The sequence below is a fragment of the Oncorhynchus tshawytscha genome, linkage group LG04 (genome assembly GCF_018296145.1).
Source record: "Oncorhynchus tshawytscha isolate Ot180627B linkage group LG04, Otsh_v2.0, whole genome shotgun sequence".
NCBI classification, from domain to species: domain Eukaryota; kingdom Metazoa; phylum Chordata; class Actinopteri; order Salmoniformes; family Salmonidae; genus Oncorhynchus; species Oncorhynchus tshawytscha.
The window spans coordinates 54110597-54128036 of NC_056432.1; the positions used below are offsets into that span (position 1 = coordinate 54110597).

The following is a 17440-nucleotide window of genomic DNA, read 5'->3' on the forward strand; positions in this document are numbered from 1 at the left end:
TTCAACCGAGACCTGAAAATAGCTGTGCAGCGACGCACCCAATCCAACCTGACAGAGCTTGAGAGATTTGCAGAGAACAATGAGAGAAACTCCCCAAACACTGGTGTGCCAAGCTTATAGCGTCATACCCAAGAAGACTTGAGGCTGTAATCACTGCCAAAGGTGCTTCAACAAAGTACTGATTAAAGGGTCTGAATACTTGTGTAAATGTGAGATTTCAGTTTTTTTTTTTATGTATTTGAAAAAATGTCTAAACCTGCTCTGCCATTATGGGGTAGTTTGTTTAGATTGAGGATTTATTTTATTTTAAAATACATTTTAGAATAAGGCTGTAATGTAACCACAAAATGTGGCAAAAGTGAATGCGTCTGATGGACAAAACACAAGGTAAATCTCTGGAATGAATGTAAATAATTTAAAAATAATAATAACTCTGCCTCCTGATACGAACTTCATTTCAGAACGCTAGCACAGCAGATGTTCCTCCTCTCTGTGAGAGTAAGTTGTGAACAGTGTGATGTGTCTAGCTCTCCACTAAGCTCCACAGACAGACTTGGCTATGGGCCCTCTCCGGAATGCTGCTCATATATAATTGATGTGGGTGGTGCCTTTAACAATGAACTGTAACAGCTGTTTAGGAAAGAGGAAGAGATGCGTTATCCGGGGTGGGTGGGTGGGTGGAGTGAAGTGGAGCTTCTCAGCAATGATTAAAAGCAGAGGGTCTGAAATACAATCGCAAACAATGCAAATGACTCTCCCCATCGTGATCTTGAAGTTCATGCCAAATCGAAACTGACTGATATGCTAATGCACATATTCAGCGAGACTTATTGCAAAGAGAAAGCTGTGCAATTAAAAACAGTGTGGGATGTTTCAATTTAAAATCCTTTGTATTTGAACTTAACTCTACCATAATCTTATTTGTCACATGTGCCGAATACAACCGGTGTAGACCTTACAGTGAAATGCTTACTTACAAGCCGTTAACCAACAATGCAGTTTTAAGAAAACACACAAACACAAAAAATATATAAATGAGAATAACAAGTAATTAAGGAGCAGCAGTAAATAACAATACCCGGGGCTATATACAGGGGGAACCGGTACAGAGTCAATGTGCGGGGGGGCACTGGTGTCGAGGTAATTATGTACATGCAGGTAGAGTTATTAAAGTAACTATGCATAGATAATAACAGAGTAGTATCAGCGTGGGGGGGGGGGGCGTGCGTGCGTGCAAATTGTCTATGTAGCCATTTATTAGCTGTTCAGGACTCTTATGGCTTGGGGGTATAAGCTGTTTAGAAGCCTCTTGGTCCGAGACTTGGCGCTCCAGTACCGCTTGCCGTGCGGTAGCAGAGAGAACAGTCTATGACTAGGGTGTCTGGAGTCTTTGACAATTTCTAGGGCCTTCCTCTGACACAGCCTGGTATAAAGGTCCTGGATGGCAGGAAGCTTGGCCCAAGCAGTTGCTATACCAGGCAGGGATGCAACCAGTCATGCCAAATCTTTTCAGTCTCCTGAGGGGTATAGGTTTTGTCGTGCCCTCTTCACGACTGTCTTGGTGTAATTGGACCATGTTAGTTTGCTGCTCCATTACAGCCCTGTCGATGAGAATGGGGGGCGTGCTCGGTCCTCCTTTTCCTGTAGTCCACAATCCTTTGTCTTGATCACATTGAGGGAGAGGTTGTTGTCCTTGCACCACACGGTCAGGTCTCTGACCTCCCTATAGGCTGTCTCGTCGGTGATCAGGCCTACCACTGTTGTGTCATCGGCAAACTTAATGATGGTGTTGGAGTTGTGCCTGGCCTTGCAGTCACGAGTGAACAGAGATTACAGGAGGGGACTGAGCACGCACCCCTGAGGGGCCCCATGTTGAGGATCAGTGTGGAGGATGTGTTATTACCTACCCTTACCACCTGGGGGCGGCCCGTCAGGAAGTCCAGGTTCCAGTTGCAGAGGTAGTCCCAGGGTCCTTAGCTTAGTGATGAGCTTTGAGGGCACTATGGTGTTGAATGCTGAGCTGTAATCAATGAGTAGCATTCTCACATAGTTGTTCCTTTTGTCCAGGTGTGACATGGCTGTGTGGAATGCAGTATAGGGATTGCATCATCTGTGGATCTGTTAGGGTGGTATGCAAATTGGAGGGGGTCTAGGGTTTCTGGGGTAATGGTGGTGTGAGGCATGACCAGCATTTTAAAGCACTTCATAGCTACAGACGTGAGTGCTACAGGTCGGTAGTCATTTAGGCAGGTTATCTTAGTGTTCTTCGGCACCGGGACTATGGTGGTCTGCCTGAAACGTGTTGGTATTACAGACTCAGACAGGGAGAGTTTGAAAATGTCAGTGAAGACACTTTCCAGTTGGTCAGTGCATGCTCAGAGTACACGTCCTGGTAATCTGTCTGGCCCTGCAGCCTTGTGAATGTTGACCTGTGTAAATGTCTTACTCACATCGGCTGCGGAGAGCGTGATCACGCAGTCGTCAGGAACAGCTGATGCTCTCATGCATGTTTCAGTGTTACTTGCCTCGAAGCGAGCATAGAAGTCATTTAGCTCGTCTGGTATGCTCGTGTCACTGGGCAGCTCTCGGCTGTGCTTCCCTTTGCAGTCTAATATTTTGCAAGCCCTGCCACATCTGACGAGCGTCAGAGCCGGTGTCGGTTGATTAGATCTTATTCCTGTATTGACACTTTGCTTGTTTGATGGTTCGTTGGAGGGCATTACGGGATTTCTTATAAGCTTCTGGGTTAGAGTCCCGCTCCTTCAAAGCGTCACCTCTACCCTTTTAGCTCAGTGCGAATGTTGCCTCTAATCCATAGCTTCTGGTTGGGGTATGTACGGACGGACGGTCACTGAGTCTGCTAGAAAACCAGTCCTGTAGTTTAGCTTCTGACCACTTTTTTATATAGATTGAGTCACTGGTGCTTCCTGCTTTAATTTTGGCTTGTAAGCAGGAATCAAGGGGATAGAGTTATAGTCAGATTTGCCAAATGGAGGGTGAGTTTTGTAGAGTTTTGTATGCGTCTCTGTGTGTGGAGTAAAGGTGGTCTAAAAATGTTTTTCCTCTCTGGTTGCACATTTAACATGCTGATAGAAATTAGGTCAAACTGACTGAAGTTTCCCAGCATTAAAGTCCCCAGCCACTAGGAGCGCCACCTGGATGAGTGTTTCTCTGTTTGTTTTTGCCGGAATACAGCTCCTTATGTGCGGTTTTAGTGCCAGCATTGGTCTGTGGTGGTATGTAAACAGCTACGAAAAATGCAGAAACTCTCTAGGTAGATAGTGTGGTCTACAGCTTATCATGAGATACTTTACCTCAGATGAGCAAAACCTCGAGACTTCCTTAGATATTGTGCACCAGCTATTGTTTACATATATGCATTGGCCCCCACCCCGTGTCTTACCAGAGGCTGCTGTTCTATCCTGCCGATAGTGTATAACCCGCCAGCTATGTTTATGTCGTCGGTCAGCCACGACTTGGTGAAACATAAGACATTACAGTTTTTAATGTCCCGTTTGTAGGATATACATGCTTTCAGTTTGTCCCATTTATTTTCCAGCAAATGAACGTTAGCTAGCAGGATGGAAGGCAAGGGCAGATTAGCCTCTTTCCACAAAACTTACGTTTCCTTTTCCAGCGAATCACGGGGTTTTGGGCCTGGTCGGGTGTCTGTAGTATATCCCTCGTGTCCGACTCAATGAAGAACAACTCCTCGTCCAATTTGAGGTGAGTAATCTCAGTTCTGATGTCCAGAAACTCTTTTCGGTCATAAGACGGTAGCAGCAACATTATGTACAAAACAAGTCATGAACAACGTGAAAAAAAGAACAAAATAGCCTGTTTGGTTAAGAGCCGATATGACGGCAGCCATTCCCTCCAGCGCCATTTTATCTCCAGGCGTTGCTGCATTATTTAGCCATAATCCTATCCTAGATCTTTATCTACTTGGGCAACCAGTAGCAGACCTGCCAACATGCACGCATTTTGCGTATCAACTACGCAATACTCTGTCCATTTACGCAGGTACGAGATCCAAGATAAAAGTACGCAGAAATTAATAGGGCCTGATCTGAAATTATTATGCCCTGCAAAGAAAGGCTAAAACACCATATTCTTCTAGCTAACAGTGTTCAGATTCCCTTTTGCGGTAGCCAATTTAAGCTTTGTGTAGCCAGTTTGCAGTCTCTGTTGATGCGATCATTTGTTTTTGTGTTTTCAAAAGGATTTTGCTTTGAGTGTTAATTATGAACCTTGTCTAAAAAGCCATCAGACTCACAAACAGCAAATGTGCGGGGCAAGAAACCCCCAATTCGGCTTGTGCTACCCACTGTTCTTCAAATCGCATGTGTATTATTGTAATTAATTTGAACAGAATAGAAATTAGCCTGTTAAATTGTAACAAAATAAAGTATAACAATGTTCTTATACCAACAAGACAGGTTTTTATTGAAAATCAAAACATTGCCTGTTGCATCTGCATCCCTGCTGCAAATCATAATTGAATATAATTTATACTTTATCAGGCTCCCGAGTGGCGCAGCAGTCTTAAGGCACAGCATCTCAGTGCTAGAGGTGTCATTACAGACACCCTGGTTCAAATCCAGGCTGTATCATAACCGGCCGTGATTGGGAGTCCCATAGGGCGCCGCACAATTGGCCCAGCATTGAACGGGTTTTCCGGTGTATGCCGTCATTGTAAATAAGAATTTGTTCTTAACTGACTTGCCTAGTTAAAGAAAGGTTACGTTTAGAAAATGTTTTATAGAAAATGTAAAAAACATTTGGCCTAGTAGAACAAGTCACTTACACAGTAATAAAACACATCCTTCAAAATATATTTGTTTAATATAATTTGCAAATTATATTTCCTATAGGCTATTTGTATGAACATTTTAATAAATAACAAAAAACAGCTGTTTTCAAATACAATCTACACCTCTAATACAATCCAGGCCCAATAAATAACAAAAAAATGGCTGTCTATGAACACCAGGTTCATGGCTAGAAGCGATCCAGCTTTTGTCAAATAAACATTAGATTTGACTTTTCGTTGCTGGTTAGGAGAATTTAACCTGGAAAATTAGGTTAAGGTTAGGAAAAGGTTTAGGGTTAGGATTATCTACACTCAACAAAAATATAAACACAATGTAAAGCCCCATGTTTCTTGAGCTGAAATAAGAAATCCCAGAAACGTTCCATAAGCACAAAGTATATTTCCACTCAAATGTTGTGCACAAATTTGTTTAAATCCCTGTTAGTGAGTGTTTCTCCTTTGCCAATATAATCCATCCACGTGACGAGTGTCGTATATCAAGAAGTTGATTAAACAGCATGCTCATTAAACAGTTGCACCTTGTGCTGGGGACAATAAAATGTGCAGTTTTGTCACACAGCACAATGCCATAGATGTATCAAGTTTGAGGGAGTGTGCAATTGGCATGCTGACTGCAGGAATGACCACCATAACTGTTGCCAGAGAATTGAATGTTAATTTCTCTACCATAATCCGCTTCAACATTGTTTTAGATTATTTTGAAGTGCATCCATCCGGCCTCACAACTGCAGACCATGTGTATGGTGTCGTGTGGGCGAGCGGTTTGCTGAGTTCTGAACAGAGTGCCCCATGGTAGCATAGGGGTTATGGTATGGGCAGGTATAAGCTACAGACAACAAACACAATTGCATTTTATCATGGTAATTTGAATGCACAAAGATCCCGTGATAGGATCCTGAGGCCCGTTGTTGTGCCATTCATCAGCTGCCGTCCTCATGTTTCAGCATGATAATGCACTGCCCCATGTCCCAAGGTTCTGTACACAATTCCTGAAAACTGAAAATGTCCCAGTTCTTCCATGGCCTGAATACTCACCAGACGTGTCACCCATTGAGCATGTTTGAGATGATCTGGATTGACGTGTACAACAGTGTGTTCCAGTTCCCGCCAATATCCAGCAACTTCGCACAGACGTTGAAGAGGAAAGGGACAACATTTCACAGGCCACAATCTACGGCCTGATCAACTCTATACAAAGGAGCTGTGTAGCGTTGCATGAAGCAAATGGTGGTCACCAGATGCTGACGGATTTTCTGGTGTCGGTGACAAACGGATGCATATCTGTATTCCCAGCCATGTGAAATCCATAGATAAGGGCCTAATTCATTTGTAAATTTACTGATTTCTTTATTTGAACTGTAACTCAGTAAAATCTTTGTAATTCTTGCATGTTGCGTTTATATTTTTGTTCAGTATAACATGCAAAACAATTGAACTTTTGACATTAATTTGACAAGCTGGACCCGTTCTTGCCGTGACCAGGCTGGCCCTCCCCATACCCGCTGCAATTCAGCACCACAGCAGTGGAAAGAGGACACTCTAGGTGGCCACAAAATTATTAATTTATTAAACTGATGTTGTACAATCCAATTTTCTTTTACTTATTTCTCTAGGCAAGGCAGTTAAGAACAAATTATTATTTTAGGATGACGGCCTACCCCGGCCAAACCCTCCCCTAATCTAGACGATGCTGGGCCAATTGTGCGCCTCCCTATGGGCGGTTGTGATACAGCCCGGGATCGAACCAGGGTCTGTGGTGACGCCTCTAGCACTGAGATGCTGCGGTGCATTAAACCACTGCCCCACTCGATATGTAAATAAACTATATTTGTTAAGGTTGGTTCATTGAGAAAAATCTTATTTTACAATGCTCTTGTAAAATGAGTCCCGTGCCATGCATTTCTGAAAGTACTTGTTTCCAAAGTTTAAATGATATCTCTCTTTTTACAGTTCTACTGAATGATGTTAATAAATGTTTTATTGTAATTTGAGCTATCATGGGATCGTGACTCATGTCATGTGTGATATACATGGTTTAGTGATAACAACTCTGTTTCCTGCTATAGGCAGTTGGCTGCCTAGTGATTGCAACATTGTAATTCTTCAATGTGAGTACTTGGCGACAATGTTTCTTTTCCAAGTGCTACTGAATAAACTCAACTGAAATGCACCAATTGCGCATGATACATATCATTTCTCGAGTCTATCAATCTATTCCAAATCTTTGTACTATTCATGACACAGAGGCGGCGTATGTTGTTCTTGCCTTGGGCAGCAGCTGAACTGCTAGGACTGTGCCTGACGTACACAATTATTTGCGTCTAATTTACCTGCGTTTGCGGCAGACCTTGGCCTGCTCAAAGTGAGCCATTGCTGTTGGGAAATCAAAGCTGTCCTTCTCCTTGCAGCAGCTTGTGATGCATATCAGCCTCGTTACTTTGTCCTCAAGAAGGCGTGATCTTGAAGCCGTCTTTACTCTGTTTTGAAGAAGGAATCCCCTCTCGGCGGGCACACTGAACACGGGGATAATCAATACAATCTTTGCCAATTTTGCCCAGTCTGGATACACTTAGCTGAAGTCCCTTATGAGAACCTCACGTCTTTTGCGGAAGTAAAAATAGAAACACACACACCCGACACTGATTTCCAAGCAGCTTGTGGATTTATTAGCCTATGAAGTATATTTGCCTTTGACGTTGGAGAACATCGACTAGTATTTCCATCAATGGAAAAAAACATTATTTTACAATGTATTATTTTTTCTTCCAGACAATTTGTCCGGCAACAATTTTATTTATCGACTTTTCATTTATTTTATCGGCCAAAAGCTGACATTTACCGGCTAATGGAAATCCTGCCGGGACTATACCAGTATTAGTGTTATTTTCCTTGCCAAGATACTAAGCGGATTAAACTTCTTTAGGAAAAAAAAGCCCTAATGTTGATATTCAGTTTTCCAAGCTATTAGCACACAATATTTTACATACAGCAGGTTTTTAAAGGACCAAAGAGTTTGGTGTCGTTTGTTTTAATTTTTGCCACCCAAAAAATATTGAGATACTGCTATCGTCACAGACCTAGTTCAGATGCTAAGATTGCGTGATGTATTTTCACCCTTGCAGAGTAATTGGTGGTTACAAGCAGATTGCATTAAGTGTGGAACCATGCCGATAAAGTGGAACATTTTCAAAGGCCCCGCTCTCTATTCTCTTGCTAAATCAATTGTTTTTTGGAACAGTGCGTTCACATCAAGACTCTTGCACTCATGGAAAGCTAGCCATATTCTTACAAAAAGTGTAAAACCAATGTGTCCTCAGATGTCTTGTAGAGTGGTTGGGGCAAAGGAGCGATTACATTGCCCATCCGCTGATTTAGTTATTTTCCCCTATTAATGACATTTGGGATGGAAAAGGTGGCACCTCTCTTCACTGTTACAGTGAAAGTGATAAAAGTATTTTATTCCCCTGCCATTTCTATCACAAAGTTGGTACCAGACATGCTTTTCATGCAGTGTTATAACTTTGTTGTTTTCAGTTGAAATCTGTCTGGTACTTTTTGACCTTGCTTGCCTAGACTTATTTGTTCTGTGACACACATTGTCTGCTGTCTTTCGCAAATCCAACCCATATGCCTGCTGGGGGAGTAGAGATCACAAGTCAGCATCCTCCAAAAAACTCAACTGAATGGCCAGGAAGCTCCCATCTTCTCCTCCCAGACCTGTCCTAGATTAGAAAACATAAGGGTGGGGGCACAAATATTGCTCTCCTCTCATCCCGACTTAGTCAGAGCTTTGCACCATTACTGGCAGAATATCCCGCCTGAGAGTGGCTGAAGGGGAAAGCAAATTTGTAGTGTGACACAAACTGCCAGATCATGTTTGGAGAGAGGGCGAGGGAGCAAGAGGAAGCTGGCAGAGGAGGGGCATCCTTTGTCCTCAACGAAAATGTGATTTTACCAGTCTGGGAGTTGAGTAATGAGTGGTTGAAATTGTATGGCCATGCCGGACGAGTGATGTCGATTTGATCGATGACATGATATGGCACAACGGAGTGCCTTTTAAAAAACCCAGGTCAGCTATAATATTCACGAAACCGAGAACAGTTTAAGAAAGAATGTCCATAGTTCCATCACCTGACAAAGTCATCCGTCCTATGGATGTTTGCCATAGGACTGTTCTCTTAAAATGCAAATCACAGTATGTTGGCAGCGATGGCAGGAAGCTGAGCCAATTTTATTGCTGAGAGGCTTTGAGGTTTAATTTCGCAGTAAATAAATGTATTAGTTTAGCATTTGAATGTGAAAGTGAAAGCGTATTGACAATATGAAATATCCCTTTTAATTTTGACAATCATCCACTTATCAAACATTCTGTGTATGAGACAAATAAATGAATCTTACGCAACACACAACATTTTGATTATTGTTGCTTTAGATTGTTGTTTGTCAGAAAGGCCAGCCATTCATTTTAATTAGGCTACTTAATAGTAAGGAAAAATGTAATAATGGTTTCTTGCTACAGTAATATGGTTACTCCACTTTAGCTGTTGTTGATATTGTTGTTGTTAATACATTTTCATGCTTGGACAGTGTAAGTCATGGGAATTGTACTGCTTTTTGGTAGTATTTTTAAAGTGTTTTTTAAATGTAGTCTACATGTTTTAATTTATACGGAGCCACAAGCGATAACTGAAATCTTGAACCGTGTAGACAAATGTTATCTGGAGGCTAGTGAACTTTCTCAACATTTGAATCGACAACTGTGCTCAACTCATTCAATTACTCATACATTGCACATTGTGTACCCTGTACAAGTTAAGTGTATTTGTTTGTGAAAGCACAAATGGACTTACACAAGTCGCTGCTTCACGCCTACTCTGTCCATTTAGCTTTGCTTGACGGATTGAGCTCATAAAAGCTGAGAGGAAAACACCGGGTCTGCCCCCAAGGCCCCGGCCCTACATTGCTACTACTTCACTGCTTTACTTAATTAACATGGCTCACCTTAAATCTTCCCTACAAGCAGCTGTGATCACCCCTTGTATGGGCCATACACTATGCAGTGTCCACCCCTCAGCCATCACCATGGTCCTCACTGGACTCAAGTAGACCCACTGGTATTGGTTCCATGACAGACATCCTTGGGCTAGGATATTGGAAGGAGAACTGCTCCCTCAACCAAGATGTACGCAGGGAATGACCAGCTAGAGGAACTGGAGCATTGTCTGCTTGCAGCTAACTGACGATATCCCCCTTCTGCCTGCTGTATGTGACCCATTTGTTCACTTTGACACAGCTTTGCCATAAGGGTACTCTTTCTTTATATAAGAAACACTAACACTTTTATACTCATAATTGGGACCCTTCGCTTTTTAGAAAAGCCTTTTTAGTTGTTGAATGGATAATACAATATCAATACAATGACATTGCCAATGCACTTGTTGATAGTTTCCCCTCTAAAAATGGAATGCAATTTATTTAGCCTATTTCCATCAATACATCAAGTTGTCAGTATAGTCATTACCAGTATTATTTCCCTTCTTACAGTGTCTCAACACTTGGAGGAGAGTTAGGTGTTAATATAGCCGCTGCTCTCAGCCTGCTTTGAGAAATGACTTAATCATGTTTTGGATTGTATATTCCTCTAGGGAGACAGGAAGGGATTATGCCGGGTGTTGGAATGTAACATTAAGATCAATGCCAAAATAAGTATTCAAAAGAGACACACAAAAAAAAAACTTTAGGTAAATATTTTGAACAGACTGAAATTAGCATTTTTTTTTTTTTGCAATGCTGTCTGGTAGTTTATTGGAAGTGGGAACTATTCTCTTTTTTTTCTTTGCCGGTGCAGCTGTCTGAGACATGCTAGATATGTAAATTTATCAATTTACTATGTCAATGGAATGTGGACTAGCTTAGGGGGGAATAAATATGACTGAATGATAACGTGAACTTTTCTTCTCCTTGCGTACTCCCTCCAAGCTTCTGAGACATTCACCTGTTTACAATGTGGGCTCTTTGTATAGCTGATGTGCACCAGACATGTACACAGTAGGACATGTGTGAAACTGAATGGTCATATCACATCAGTGCCTCTCCTCCTGCCACTGCAGCCTCTGTCAACGTGCTGGTGCAGAACTGCAAGATCTACAATGACGCCAGCTGTGACATCTCTGCAGACGGGCAGCTCCTGGCCGTGTTCATACCCAGCAGCCAGCGGGGCTTCCCAGATGAGGGCATCCTGGCTATCTACTCTCTGGCGCCTCACAACCTGGGAGAGATGCTCTACTCCAAGAGATTCGGTGAGTCACTGTCTCTCTAAAGCACGTGTCAAACTCATTCTACGGAGGGCCGAGTGTCGCTCCTCCCGTGTACTTGATTGAAATTGAAAGGGAAAAAACAAAACCAGCAGACATTAGGCCCTTCATGGAATGAGTTTGACACCCCTGCTCTGAAGTAACATGGTGGTCCATGAGCCAGGCACCTGAATTTGGGTCGTCAGGCTCACGTGGGCTGTCTCGTAGTGATGTTTTGAAGGTCTGTGTCCCTGGAGTTGGAAAATGGGTGTAAGCAGTAACTTTCTGTGTGTTGTTACTCTTTAACCCCTCCATCCCATTCATTTTTCCCATAGGGATGTTACCCCATGACAGTCAGTATACAACACATGATTAGTAACTTATACCCTTTAATCATTGGAAAGCTTAGATTCACCGCTGTCTATCAGAAACATTTTCAGAATGTTCGGGTCAACAGAACTTTGACCTTTTTAGGGTACATGTCAGAATTACCTGTATAAATGGCTTTAAAAAGGAAACTTTGTTTGACAGGTGGTTTTAAAATGTCTTGCAATTACATTATATAATATAACCAACTTTGAAAGCACCAGCTACAACTATTGTCCATATGCCACTGACATCAGAATGTTGGAAGTTTACCCATAAAATTATATGTAATGGGTAGGAATTGGCATTTGAAATTGTCACTATTTGCATAATATACATGTTTTAACGATGTTATTTCTAAAAAAAAAAAAAAAAATACAATAAAAAATGTTTTCAATGGGGACTTGCTCGCGTGACTCAGGAGAAGTGGTGCGCTCTGCTTATTGTTTCAGCACAGAATGGTGGGGGAGGGTGGGAGAGGAGCAGGGGCTGGTGTGTCTGACACAGAGAGGAAGAAAGTAGCCAAACCGACTCGCACAAATTAGACAAACTTGTTGCTGTGATAGGTTGTCTATCATCTCATCTGGATGTGTCTGTCTTGACTTCATCAAATCTATTTAAAGAAGCTAGCTAGCTACACTAGCCAGCTAGCAATGATAATTGATGCTATTTTGCTGTGATCCTCGTCCTTGTCTACAACAACTCTATTTTAAACAGCCTACCTGTTGGCTGATCATTGTAGCCTACTCCTCATTTAGCCAACTTCATTCTGTCATAGTAATTCCATTTTGCGTTGATTAGAAATCTCCCACTTCACTTTCTGCACATGGAGCCGATGACTGCTGCTTTGATTGACAACAGTACGTTACACTCTTAAAGTGTGTAGCCTAGGCTACCGGATTTTTTTTTTGATGGGGCGGACATAAAAAAACTAACTTTTGTTTTATAAAAATGTTTAATGTCAAGGTCTGTCCTTGTATGTTGCAATGTCACATTTATAATTGCATTTTAGACAAAGCCTTTCATTAAAATAGGCGTATGTTTTTTCTATCAAATGAATACTCTCGCAAGTAATCAAATACTAACGGCCATTTGGATTTTCGAGTATTCAAATAACCGTGCTCATCCCTAGTAATAGGGCCGCTATGTTTTTGGATTGTAACTTTGGTGATCGACGCACCAAATTGCACACACAGCAAGAAAAAACAGGGTTTTAAAAAGTTTTGTAGATACTGGACCATCACAGAATTCCTGCATTAACTCCATAGAAGCCTTTTTACAATATGGCCGCCAAACAACTCAATGGGATCTTCTTGGATAATTTCACATGACCATACCTATATGAAATATAATTGTAGTAAGCCCAAAAATATCTTCACATGTTCATAGTGATGTAGAATACACAACCTTGTGAGCCATCTATATGAACATGTTAAATTACTCACCTAATTCTGGCAAGAATTTGCCCAAAAACCTGTCTGAATTGCTGATTTGGGAAGATATTATGGTCAATAATGGCAATATTTAATCTTCAAACATGTCAAATGGATATGAACAGTACATGTGAATAGTTATGGATGTGAGCTGATTACAATTATATACTATTAACTGTTTACATAAAACAGAGGACCAGACACTTGACTCGTACATTTAAAATTCCATAGGAATGCCAATACATTTTCACCTGATGATGAGAGCAGCAAACCATTACACGTAGTTACTCTAAATGAAGATGTATTCTTACTATGGGGCCATAGCAGATTGGTCTGTTACTAGAATAGTAAAAGTAATATAATTGGCCTCAACAGGCCCAACATTGGATTTTACATCATTGTAATGGAATGTATGGGGCAGGTTTATAGTTCTCATAATAAAAGCAGTTACTAGGATAACATTGTATATCATTTTAATCAGCTCTCATCCTATGACTATTCACATTTTATCGTTTAAATTTTTTTTTAACTAGGCAAGTCAGTTAAGAACAAATTCTTATTTACATTGACGGCCCTGACAACGCTGGGCCAATTGTGCGCCCCCCAATCACGGCCGGTTGTGATACAGCCTGGAATTGAACCAGGGTCTGTAGTGCCGCCTCTAGCACTGAGATGCAGTGCCTTAGACTACTGCGCCACTCGGGAGCCAAGTAAAATGTACATATCCATTTTACGTGTTTGAAGACGAAATATAAAGTCTGTGTATTGTGTAAGTATTATATTAATTAAGGCGTATTAAGCATGAAGATTGATAAAGGCAAATGAAAGCTTTAATCTAGGCAACACTTTTTTGGTGGTAAGTAGATATGGGAATGTGGGAGGCCTACTTATTTAACCTAGCCATAAATATAAAACAAATTATTTTGAGCAGGTCTGTGCCCAAAGTAGCTGTGAACACTGTAATTTACAGTTCAGCTACTCTCACGAGCAGTACAAACACTTACCAGTCATTTAAGACTAGGCAATAGCTTAATCAAGTACACAAATATAGCTTTTAGATTAACAGGTGCAGGCTGCATTCAACAGAGGGAGACTCCATTTTGGATATACTCCAGATTCCTAACTGGATAATAGCATCGGTTTCCAAATGGTTGCCTTTAATGAGAGAGTTTGTTTTACTGTATGTTTCTCAAGTGGGAACAAACATTCAACTGTCGTCAAAAACCATTAATTAAGAAATACTTCACTGGTTTGTTAGGAAATTCTACTGACTAATTCTACTAATTCTACTTGCATTAACCTACTTGTTCAGTATCAATCTAAGGCATCAGAGAGGGCAGGAAAGTTTAATTGAATTGTTCCTGTTGTCTGTCATTTATAGCTGCTGAGTTAAGAGACATTCAGAATGCAATCCCAATTATCTATAAAGCAATTTACAGTATGGAGTGTTTCAGTCAGACTTTTAAATGCTGTTTTTAGGCCCTCATGTAAAACCATGACAAAAGGTGTTCAATAGTTGCGTTAAGTTTATATGCCAAACACATCCATGCTCAACATAAGTAGCCTAACCATCTGTTCTTTGTCTAGGTCCTAATGCCATCTCTGTCAGCCTGTCCCCGATGGGCCACTACGTGATGGTGGGCTTGGCCTCCCGCAGGATCCTGCTCCATCACACTACAGACCACATGGTAGCTCAAGTGTTACGCCTGCAGCAGCCCCATGGTGGAGAGACTTCCATGAGGGTGAGTTTGGCCAACGTTAATCCTTTGGAATTTCATGGAAAAACAACAGTATTATGCCATTTATTGGAGCTTTCATCAATACGTCTTGATTCAGCTTTATTTGAATTGAACTTGAAAATGCCAGCAAGAACCTAGACCCAAATCACCTGTGAGCATCCGCAGGGTGACAGTAACAAAATGAAACCGCAAACATCTGGAGGTAAAGGAGATTGTAAATGCTAAGCTACTTCTGGCTGGCAAAGAGTACGACTCTTTATAAATAGCTACTTTAACTCCGTCATTTTTGGGGACGAACAATAGATTTTTACCCCATTATCTAACCAACTGAGGAGGAACGTGAGACACAGACATTACAATTCAATACAGCACAGTAGCTCAATAATACCCTCGCAGCTCCAGCCCTCTCACAATGGCCAGCCAGATTAGCAACCCCAAACAAACAAACCAGCGATGGCAGAGCCTGCATTGACTCTACTTTAACTGGATTCTGAAGGTACTAAATATCTTTATTGATCTTCTTTAGAATGTTTTTGCTCCAACAAGATTGGAATAGAAAATTGGCTTACAATCAATGAGAGTATTTTTCACATGCCTCCAGGTGCTGACTCTAGCCTTTTATATTCCATCTGTACAAAGTAATCTTGTGTAATGGAGAAACTTCTTTGGCTAGACCCCAAGTAGAATCATGGTTATGCACATTTCATTTAGTCTTTAATCTACCCCATGATCTCTCATGGCCCTTTGGCAGACCACAGTACAGTGTTTTCCCTTTCCTCTTTCAGAGGAACTTGTCTACTGATGGTCTTGATGATCTAAGATCAACAGCACTGAAACATTTCATTCTCCCTTTTTAATTTGTGTTTTTTATAGTCATGATTACTGTTTAGAGAATGTACCACACCGTTTACACAGTCTCTCAATGGTCCACACTTAAGTAGTAATGAAGAGTCTTTGAAAGTGTTCTGTGTTTGGTTGCTCAGTATGTGACTCTCTTTTGGCTGGACATGTATCAGAATGTAGCAGGGGATGTGGTAGGTGGTGTGTGAAGGATGAGGGGTAAAGTGTTTATGATGCAGGGCTTGGAGCCAGGGTTCCATCTGTGACATCCCAGTGACCCAGAACACAGCCCAGTGTCCCATGGCCACCCCAGATCCAGCCCTCAGAAGGCCTGATGAAAGCAGGAAGCAGGACCCACTGCCTGGGCAGCCTCTAATGACTTGGCTGAGTAAACAACATCAGGGTGCCACTTTGATGTTGTCTTTCTGTCTCTCCCACTGCCTCTTGCTGTTAGTGAGACTGTTCTCCGTCCCACCCCATTTTTGAAGATGCCATGCAGCCCTGGCAAACTAGGCTAAATGATAATTGAGATGACATTTTAACTTTTTTTGGGGGGGGGTGCAGCACCAGTGGCTTTTCTAACTCCAAACTTCTCACATTGCCAGTGGTGAAATTGTTGTGACATAAGTTTTCTAACTGAACAGTTACATAGTCTGAGGAGAGCCGTAATTAGCCAAAATCTAATAGAACAAATTGGGAATGTTTTTGTTTTTAAAGCTGCCACATGGTGCATAAAAGCCCATGTCTGATTTGACATGAAACTAAAAGGCGTTTTGCTCAAAGAGTTTTGGCTCTCGTTAATAACTTGGCTAGGGCCATCACATAATTGAAATTTGTATTACTCTTACAGAATTTCCACATGGGCACATATTGTAAATTTAATCAAAGCCTATTGGATGATAACTTGTTTTAGGACAGAATCATTTATAATGGACTTTTCCCCTTCATAACATAGGTACAGCAGATCCCATTATTGAATGGGACACTTTTAAATGTGCCTTTAGAGGCCATGCAATTCAGTACTCATCTATAAAACAAAAGCAATTTAGGTCAAAAGAGTCCATATTAACAAAGGAAATGGAAGGACTAACAGCACAGATAGATAGCAAGAAAAACTGTACCATAGAGGGTCACAATAAGTTAGAGGATAAACAAAAATAAATGGAGGAACTTAATCAAGAAAATATATTATAAGAAAAGTGAACTGGATGGAATATGGCGAAAAATGCAGCATTTTCTATTTATTTTTATCTTCAACATAGAAATGCTACCAAAAATAATTTACTGAAACTTGTTACAAATGACTGGGTCACCCATGATTCACCAAACAATATTTTGAAAGAGGAAGTAAAGTACTTTAAGCATATGTTTTCATTTCAGTTTTCATCTCCATTAACTAATTGTATGGATTTGTCTTTCAATTAATAATGTAAAATAAACATCTGTACAGAAAGACTCATGTGAAGGCCAAATTACAGAGGAAGAACTTATTGATGCTATTTAAGCCTCTAAGTCCGGGAAAAAAGTCTGGGCTGAATGGCATACCAGTGGAAGTATACCAAACCTTTTTTGATATACACAGAGGACCGTTATTAGCATGCTTTAACCACTACGATATGAATGTTAGATTATCAGACACACAAGGTCAGATTTCATTATTACTGAAATAGGATCCAGGTTGTAAATATTAAAGATCCAGTCCATTTGAAATATTGGAGGCCCTTTACACTTCAGTGTTCTAGCAAAATGCTTAACGCGTAGAATTAAAAGGTATTGCCGGAAATTATTAATCCTAATCAGTACTGGAAACAATATAACACTATGAAAAATCTGGGAACCAGGCCTGTTAATCATAGCTTACTTTGAAAAGACCTTTGATAATGTACAACTGGAGTTTATATATAAATGCTTGGAATATTTCAATTTCGGAGAATC

The 17440-nt window shown here is 41.0% G+C and overlaps 1 protein-coding gene across 2 annotated transcripts in view; it reads left to right on the forward strand.

Moving 5' to 3' along the window:
* LOC112249007 (activating molecule in BECN1-regulated autophagy protein 1) overlaps positions 1-17440 on the forward strand; it is a 95767-nt gene that overhangs the window by 48039 nt on the left and 30288 nt on the right. For both annotated transcript variants that reach the window (XM_024418560.2, XM_024418561.2), the window contains exons 13-14: positions 10945-11133; positions 14514-14668. In XM_024418560.2, coding sequence (XP_024274328.1) covers positions 10945-11133; positions 14514-14668 — 344 coding nt within the window. The remainder of the gene's footprint in view (positions 1-10944; positions 11134-14513; positions 14669-17440) is intronic.